Genomic DNA, 9710 nt, shown 5'->3' with positions numbered 1-9710 from the left:
ACCTCTTAACGATACGTTGTAACCGCGATACCGTGGAGTTGGCCTTCGGCTGCTTCCAGTATTAAATGGCGGAAACTCGCGTGTTGACCTCAGACCAGCAGTCTTCAAAGGCGTCAAGTTGCTCCTGTTTCGTAAAAACAACGCGCTTAAGTTAAGTGAGCGGTGCCTTCGGCATAAATGGCGGTGGGATTGACCATGTGTTCGTCGAATGATTTATTTATCGATGAACGTTAATAAATATGTCTCCTATTTATCGAAGCACCCGCGACTGTTTCACATTTCGTCGACTCCCATGTATGCATGCGGTCCGCCAGTTTTATATGTGAGCGAATTACTGTGATGGTGATGCTGACTAGGAACAAAAAAAATGAAAAAATCTCACACTAACGGGTATGACTTGAATTTGGCGAAGCCATATGCAGACCTTCATGAACATCACGACGGTTTAAGTCCACGATTGTAGCCGATTCACTTCTTGTTCGCTGCCGACTCTACCTTTACTCAATCATTGATGCTATAGCACAATTTCATAGAGTCACCATCTGGGGGTGATCGATGCCTATCCGTTTAGGCAGCTCACGAAAATGTTTTCGCCGCCAGTTCCTCGCAAGTCATTTGTAGCTCCGATTCGTGTGTAGGCATCTTCAAAAAAATTATACTGGAAGCTCCCGTTAAGACGACTGCCTCATTACGCCTAGTTTTATTTCCGTGTACCAAATAAAGAGTTCACAGTGAAGCTTTCGATGCTACAACATCCCATCTGCCGTCCATACACAGACGCCAATGCAGGGTGTACGGTTACAGAAAACAACTGTAACTCTTGTTTTACCCACACTATCCAAATATAAGTTATGACAATTAGCCGCTACGACGACTCTAACATCCCCTTTTCTAATTACGGGGTGTATATATCATATTTGGTCTTCTCTTAATACATAGGCTTCTACGGGAGTAAAACGGACAGCACCATGTTTGCATACACAATAGAACTCTAGTCCTGCTAAAAACCATTAAGCGTAACCAACTAGAAAGTATGCCGAACCGTAAACTACAAACAAACTTGTTTTGTTTCGGTCGTAGATGAGTCGACTTAGGTAAAAGATACCACAGATTGTGTGCTTGTTTTTCTTGGCAACGTGGACGGCATTAGGATTTCCTAAACGGCGGAGCTGTTCCAAGTTCAGTCTTGTGTGTCTGCCATTGTCACGTAGGGGCAGGTTCCCGAACTCACAGCCAGAGGGCGGTCCAGCCTCAACGGGATTAGAGATCCTGTAAATAACTCCTCTAAAGGAGCAGAGCTGCGCATCACTCCGCCATATTGAAACCAAAAGGCGTGCGGGAAGGCTTTCTTCACACATGAGGCAGCCGCCGCGCCGGTTGCAGCGGCGGGGGATGTCGGCACGTCCCTGTGCAGCCGGCTGCGCGGCCGCTGTTGGAGGCAGCCGCAACCGCTGACCTGCGCACAACTTAAAAAAAAGTTCGAGGCGCCGCACTGAAAGGAGGCTTTCTTGTGACGGTGTAACGACTGGCGCGGCTGGTCGTGAATATCAGACGGACAACTCTGGTGAAGAACATACCGCAACCCTTACCAGGATAGGAGCGGAACAGTTAGACGCGCGCCAGAAGAGGAGAGGCTAAGGTAACTATTCGAAATGCCTACCATGTGGACCAGACCACAGGATAATGTTCAGCTTTTTTCTGTGAACCCGAACACAAGATAATGCTCAGCTTTATTGTGTGGACAATTTCAGGCAGCGACTGGAGGCGCTGTCCGGCGCTGCGCGTGGTGTCGGTGTCGCGGCTAGTTCCTTTCATGTGGGCTGTGTCAAGCGCCCGCTTTGTGCCGCACTCAATTCGCTGTCCGATGCACCTGATTCAATGAACCCGGCGCACCCACTCTGCCACCTTTGACATGGTGTCAAAGTCGGCTTGGTTTAACGGTTCGATGCTCCTCCGTGGTTCCATCCCGTACGGCCCTCACAAAATAACCCCCGCTGCCTCCACACCGCAACTCACTCAGCTACGCCCACCGCGAGCGTTCGACTTCGACAACTCCACCTCTTTGACTGCGTGGCTGCTGCAGTATGAGGATTACGTCTTCGCGACGGACCTCTACGCTGCGACGCCGGAGGTTCAGGCGCGTTCCATGCTCCACTGTATGGGTCAGCAAGCATGCGTCGTACTCGCAAGAACGCCGGTGGGAGACGCCGAGGTTAAAGACGTCGCCGCTATCAAAACAGCGTTTATACTCCTAACGAGCGGTACGAAACGCACCGCTGTCACCGCCGCGCCCAACAACCAGGCAAAACTGCCCATGCCTTCTACACGGCTCTCCTATCACTGGTGAAATGCTGTAACTACAAGTCTCCTGATATCGGGGAAATGTTCGCCCGCGACCTCTTTGTCAGGCTGACGTCTTCGGCGATTGGTAGCCTCTCTGTGAAGGGCTTCCAAGATTGTATTGATCACACAAACAGCAGCAACAACTCTTTCATGAGCGGCTTTAATTTCACCGGTCGCCTTTGACAAGTTGGTTTGGTTAGCCTGAATACTGATGCAGCGCTCATCATAACTTTCGTCTACCAGTCACAGTATTTCCTCATTATACCATGGTCTTCCCTGAACGTGACCACAGAATAATAAAAAAGGTCACTTAATGAATCCACCAAGGCTCCTCCGCATAGAAGCACGGCAATACAAAGGTCGTCCAAACGCAAGCCTTTCCAATCTGGAACCAAAACGGGACTGGCCTCCTCAATGAACAATAACGGTGAGTTCATTGCTGCAGCCGTGTATCCATGCCCATTGGCGAGGTTGCCGCTGGGGTGACCCGACAGTCCCGACAGTCAAGCGAACGTTGACGTTGAGGCAGGGATAAGGAAAACGAGGTTATGATAAAAAAAAACCGGGGGGCACCCCGAAGTCGTTTGAACACAAGAACCGAATCAAGAAGTAAAGCGCCTACTGCGGCCACAAAGCGTTTTTTAAATGCAGAGCATTTCAGTAACTCACGATGTCACCCGCGTTGACGTCCGTAGTCGTAGGCCGCACTCCTCCCCCTACACTATATAAAAAAATACTATCCGGCGCCTGGTTTCGATCCCTCGACCCTGCGGGCGGAACGCAATGTACATGGTGCTCTACGCACTGCGCCACGAAGCCGACACAGAATGGGAGGCTACGAACGCGCCTTATATCCTTGACTCATTCAAACTACGTCAAGAAGCTTCTGATACAACGCATTCACTACCACCAACTCCCCAAACACTAAACGTTAACGCAATACACCCACCCCCTATGCGACGCATTTACTCGAGTCCCCCTCGCGGGGAGATGGGCCCAATTTTTTATATTCAGACGCCACGGCTGTCACTCCAGTCCGCACGGCTCCCTGTCAGTCAACCAAGCGCGTGTACAGGCTTCAAGCAGGCTTCAGAACCATGAGTCGATATTCGAAAACTAGTCGCCGCCGCAGTGTTGGTAAGCCTCCGGAGCCGTCGCTGGACAGTTCAGAAATTCAGCCAACGATTTTGAACCATTTACTACAGCGTCTTTCTGCTGTCTTAACGTAAGCAGAGGTTCCCGACGTCTTCCTGTGTTTAATTTCGAAGTCCTAGATGGGGTGAGGGTGAACGTACGAGGGATGACCTCAAGAACGGTTGGATTAAAGTAAATGGCATTGATGCGGCTTACTTGGCCTGGGTGAGCTGTTTCTAAATAACAGTTGCAAATGGGGCCATAAACTGAGCAAATAAACTGTATTCAAGAATCTTAGTTTATATGCCTCGAGGCAGACATTTTTATGAGTCTTTCTAATGCCTACCCATCTAAAATACATGCGGCTCAGATCGACTTCACGCACAATGCTAACTATAGCTTTAACTACTTAACTGCCATTGACAAGTTAACTCCGGAGACTTCTCACACGCACACCACCTGCAACTCGCGAGCACACGCGTTCGTCCTCTTTAATGCCCTCCGCGCCACTGCCAGGACAGCTCGTGAAAAAAACTATTTGTAGGGTGCCTGGATGTTCCACCTCGCCTCCGGGGGCTTTGTGTGGTGGGTTGTTTCGAAGAACATAATAGTAAGAACGTTCCCCAACACATACCCAGCTTTCTCGCTCAAAATTACAACCTCTCGGGACCCTAGCTAAACCACTTTAGGAAAATATTATTTGGCATAAGGCTAGAAGCCAACGCGAAGATTAAAACGCTAAAAGAACATTTTAGGTTTCTGACAATTTTTTTGTGTAATTCGCTATCAAATATAACTCCCCATGCATTTCTATGGGATAGTTCCCATGGCTCAGGAACCCAGTCGCGCAACGTGCGCGACTTGAAACTGTGCACAAAGCAAGTATTCACCCCAAGTATTAGCTGTGCAAAAGAAGTTTTCATTTCGCTAAAAAATTGCAGAGTAATCACTGTTGAAAGGACTGCCATGAGCGGGAAAGCTGCACATGCCCGGATGTCCTGATCAGCCGGTAATTATATTATTCTATTAGTACGGTAAAAGTTAATTTGGGCGTTCATAGTAAAACTTTCTGCTCGATAAGACAATACCAAAAAATATTTATATCGATTGCAAAGCATAGTTGCGCATTACTACCACAAAGTATCCCTTAAAAGAAGTGCAAAGAGTAGCCGGCAGGGATGGAGAATCAGCGGTAAAACATCAGCACTGGAGGGGATTCAGGCAGCTTAAAAGAAATCACCAGTACACAGACCGCGGCCGACGTAATCGCGAGTTGCTTTTTTTTTGTTCAAGGAGGAAATTAAACCTAGAACAAATCTCGCACCCATTACAGATGGGCAAGCGATGCTTTCCTTACTGTGCCATGTCAGCGCACCGCCAATGGATACGCGTGTTTACAGTCAGCCTCTTGCCGCAACTTGTGTAATCCCCCGCGGCTGGCCAGGCGGAAAGAGACGTATTTAATAACAAGCGCCGCCGTCGCCTTTCTCCACCGTTTTGCCCGAGGGCGCCCATTTTCGGCCGCCGACACCACGTACAGCGCTGACCTTGCGTCGTCGGCACTCAGCGGCCGCAAACGTACGGAGGGGAACGTGGGTCTTCTATGTTAGAACCTGCGGAACGGAATCTCTATAGGCTCGCACAGATGAATAGGGAATTGTGGACGCCAGCGTTCTTCAAGCCGGGTAAGCTACATATTTTTATCGAGTACCTTTCAGGGGGCGGTCAGAGTTTATAGCCGGCTAGTATTACTGGGAGTATTTATTAAAAGCAGGCAGGAGAGACAGGGTACGTAGCTGTAGTAACAACGTGCAGGTATTGATGAAGGGGAATAAAGCGTTGCGCTGATGGGGTGGCATAAATGTGCTTGGTTAAATATACATGTTTCGTTTCTTTAATAATTCTATGGCTGCTGTGCGAAATTCCGCTTTCTGTACGTCGAGGTTTTCGCAGCACAAATGTAGGTGAGCAAGCTAACCTTTCCATCGCACCTTGTGAGCATTTTTAATTCTGTGCCGCTTAAGCACTTTTTGTGTTACAGGCAGCCGGCAGATTTAAGTGGCAGTGCAACAAATGGCAATCTCGCCACCTACACATCACGCTACAAGCAGTAGTATATACCTTACTCCGCCTTTAAGATTTTCCCTAAACTGGTCAACTAATCCTGAAATTCGTTGTTGTTTATTCGTGTAATGAACTTTAGGCATTTCAAAGCAATTTCATTTGATTGATTATGGGGTTTAACGGGCCGACGCTACTCAGACGATGACGTGCGCCGTAGTAGAGCGCTACGGATTAATTTTGACCACCTGGGGATCTTTAACGTGCGCCGAAATCTCGAACACACGGGCGTTTTTGCTTGTCGCCTCCATCAGAAAAGTGGCCACGGCGACCGGGAATTGAACCCGCGTCCTCGTGCTCAACAGCACAACGCGTCAGCCAGTGGGCCACCGCGGCGGGTTTATAAAGCAATTTGTTATATCAGGAGCTGGATCAAAAACCCATCACAACGCACAATTTACGCCCAAGTGCAGATTTGCCATGGTGCGAAAACATGAAACCACTTTAAGGAAATTTGTACGGGCTACATACGTCAGCAGAACACCCTTCGCCGTTTCAGCAGGTCAGCAGCAAAATCAGGAATTCGCTAGAATACGATTTTCCCCAGTTTCTTCTCCAAAAGTGTAATTAAAAAAAACAGTCTTAGTGAGCCCCTCCTCCATGATGTAAATGAAAAACGTGTATTGTCTTCTTGGCGTCTTAGAGGGGCCATGGAGTCAAAATACCAGTTGAGAGATACCAGTACTTGTCAAAGTATCGGCATCTGAATTTGTTAAAATACCAGTATCACAGTATCAATGTCAGAATACCAGTATTTGAGAGATTGCATTGGCTCAGTAACAATGCTACCAAACTGAACGCTTAGGTCCCGCAACTATGTAGGACAGGAGGAAACAGTTAAAGCAGCAGAAACTTTTGAAGCAGCAACGTTTTAGGCGGGTCCTTGCGACGCCAAAGGAAATTGTTTGCGCGATCGCAGCTGGTGCAGAAATCCACCACGAAAGAAAATGACTACGTGTGATTTACTACGCATGTTAGTAGTGGTGTTCATTGTTCCATTTAATCGTAACAGTTGATTGCCAGCGACCAGTCTTGCGGGCTTCCGTGCACCGATCATAATGATTTTAATTTTTCTCTGTGTTGTGCCATGGTTGATGTTGTGTAGCCCGAATATGAAACGCTTCTCAATATTTATTGTGTTTTTAGTTCAGTACAACGTCTTTCAGCGCTGGAATCGGGTTGGAAGAGTTACCGAAGGCTAGGTCATTGAAATTAAGCAAAGCAGTATCTTGCCTAAATGATTAAGTGTTTAAAGCGTGCGGTGCAGGGATAAATTTCCCGGCGTTTGTGTCTTGGCCAAGGTCACGTAATGGGAACATTTTTACTGCGAACAACGATGGGTAACTGCGATAGGAAAGAAACATGCCACGGGTCATCCGAACTCCATGGGAGTTCAAGAACTGGAACATAATCAGACACAAGCGGTTTCACAACTTGACACGGCCGTCTGAGAACGAGGACAGTACGGCTTCGGCATGCCCGGCATAAGCCATAACACGGAGCAGCCATGTTCTTGTATTTTTTGCGTGCCCACCGTACAGACTTCAACTGCTGGAGGTTTTCTCGCGCACTATGTTTTATCGTCTAATCTTCTCCGCCACTTTTCAGAGAAGGAATAAAGCTTATCGAAATAATACGAATGCAAAAAATCTTCTGCTCTAAGAGAATTCATGGACGATACATATATATTCGACACACAATTGGCAAACAACTACAGTCGAAGATAAGGTATTTAGCTCTCATTAAAGTTTAGCGTGAAGAGTACATTAGGCCGATTTAAGGGAAAACGTAACTATAACAGCGGATCGCAAAATAAATGTTCTTGAAGTCACTCGTAGCATTCTTTTTAGACAAATCAAAGTGATACCACTTCCGCCACAAATATGTTTAAAAAACGTTTGCTTGGAAAACTAAAACGCTGTCACCTTCCACTCACCAAAGCCGTGGCGCTGACATACGGGTCTTGCCACCGGCATTAATGGCGCCACTGAGCTTGATGGCTTTAAACTAAAACGCTGTCACCTTCCACTCACCAAAGCCGTGGAGCTGACATACGGGTCTTGCCACCGGCAGTAGTGGCGCCACTGAGATTGATGGCTTTGGTCTCCTTGCTATCGTGGGCAAACACGACCCAGGTGGCCTATTTTCTTACCCATGCGCTTGATTTGAAGGCCGCTCGTCACGATTTTAGACATTTATAAATCCCTGTAAGCAGGTCACGTCGTACAGACACACAGACGAAAAACGGTCTTTAATGAGACTGGCCGTGCTGGCCTGGGTAAGACACCCTACAGACTAGGTTTACTTCAAAACAAGGCAAGTCATCATCACTCGAGGCTAGAAAGGGATATCATGAGGTGTAAACCGGGGTGAGAGGATTAGGTTGGTGCGCCAGATGACTTGTTCACAGTGATGATAAAGATGATGGTGATATTATTACTGGTGGATCCGCTCTAATATTTAGAAGGTCTGGTCGGCACCTGTATTCCGCAGGTAGACAAAAAAAGCCTTTTTTTGCGCACGAGGCACGTTTGGGACAGCACGACGGACCAAACACGTCACTCATTTCAATACCCATGCAAAGCCACTGCCTCAAAGACTGCAAGCGCTACACTATTTTCGTGGTGAATCGCGCACATTGAAACATCAGCGGCGGCAGATGTCCGCGTACATTTTAGTTCGGGCAGAGTAGTGAGGGGAACTGCACTGACTTCTAGCAAAATTGCCGCGTGAGGCCAACATTTAACCACTTGCGATGCTTTACGGCTTCTTTATGCTTGCGGAGGCCAGGCAGCCTCTTTAATTCCCGATGTGGGTGAATAGAACGCAAGGGCGCGTAATGATGTGATGCGCCAGAACAGGTTAACCGCTCGATGCTATATCCGACGCTGGATGCAGGAACTGAAGCATCTTTCCTAAAGAATGCTGTCGTATCTTTGGTGCACGTTGGCCTTGCGCGATGAATGCTGCAATGGTCGTCTTCACGGTGCCAGTTACACCACAATTGGGCGGGTGCAGGGGGAGGGCAATGTGGTCGTGGGCCTGTAGAACTTGGAGAATCAGGGCCTGGATTTCAAGCACAAGCGGCACTTTCGGGAAGACTTAAGGCACTGAAGTTGATCCCGAGAAATTGGGAAGATAAACAATTCTCGTGTAGGCTGTGCGATGATGCAGGCGAAGGCCATACACAGAGAGAGGGAATAAATTACTATTTGTCGACAAAAGGCTGATGTATATGGGCCTAACCACGTGAAAGGCAACCCTGGTCCGGTATTTCTTGCCTTCGACCAGCTGGTCACGCACAGAGATGATGGTTCTGTAGCCGTAGATGGGGTTATGTGGCTGACCATGGCACTCACTGATGGTGGTGCGTGATGATGGTATCCACAAAACGAAAGCGGTTGATTTGGATGACCCCGAACCATCAGTGCACAGATGAGGGTTGGCTTTGTATGTTTGTAAAATGCGGTAAGAGTGAAGAACTTTACAGGGCGGGGCCAGAGTGCACTCTTTTCCCACAATTCCCAGCAGTGTGGTCGCGATTTGTATCGGCAGGAACATCCAGGGCATGTGCGCATAAAAAGCTGCTGTATGAAATCGTGCAATCGGCTTGCACAGTGAGAGGTGGCGCGACATTGCCACGAAACACAGAAGCGCACGAAGTGATGCCTCCGTGTGTGAAGTGGTGAGTGGTTAGACCTGCCTCCATTTTGCGAGTGTTCTAATAGTAGATGTTTTCGCCGGGACGTCAATGAAAACAGCCAAGGTTCGCCCTCGCATGCTCTTTATAGTTCTGACAATTACGTTTGATACAGGGGCAAAGCATGCGTGCCCAAGAGCACCAGGCAAAATAAAACGCTGCGCACAACCAGAAATAAGGATTGAGTGAGCAGCCACCAGTTCTGGTGCAGAGTATGGGAACTTGTGGGCGGATGACGCAGACTCATCATTGAGATGGGGAACAGGAGGACACCTGAGATATCTGTCAATGTCCCTCCCAAGGACTTCCAGTTTGGGACGTATAAAATTTCACTGCTGCCAACAATGAGCACATAGCTCGTTAGTTCACGCTTGTAGAAACGATCGTAGCACATTAGTTTCCTGAGAGCCGC

General features: G+C 48.1%; 1 protein-coding gene across 1 annotated transcript in view; it reads left to right on the top strand.

Annotated features, from left to right (window-relative positions):
- Positions 1–5017: 5017 nt before the first annotated feature.
- LOC144158431 (neuroglian-like) overlaps positions 5018–9710 on the top strand; it is a 64008-nt gene continuing 59315 nt past the window's right edge. The window contains exon 1 of the mRNA XM_077689314.1: positions 5018–5162. Within this exon, the coding sequence (XP_077545440.1) occupies positions 5081–5162 (82 nt within the window). The 5' untranslated portion in view covers positions 5018–5080. The remainder of the gene's footprint in view (positions 5163–9710) is intronic.

Source organism: Haemaphysalis longicornis, unplaced genomic scaffold, assembly GCF_048455015.1.
Source record: "Haemaphysalis longicornis isolate Haplotype H1 unplaced genomic scaffold, Haemaphysalis longicornis Haplotype H1 scaffold_10, whole genome shotgun sequence".
NCBI classification, from domain to species: domain Eukaryota; kingdom Metazoa; phylum Arthropoda; class Arachnida; order Ixodida; family Ixodidae; genus Haemaphysalis; species Haemaphysalis longicornis.
The sequence above is the reverse complement of the archived record's forward strand: the minus strand, read 5'-3'. Positions and strand labels throughout refer to the sequence as shown.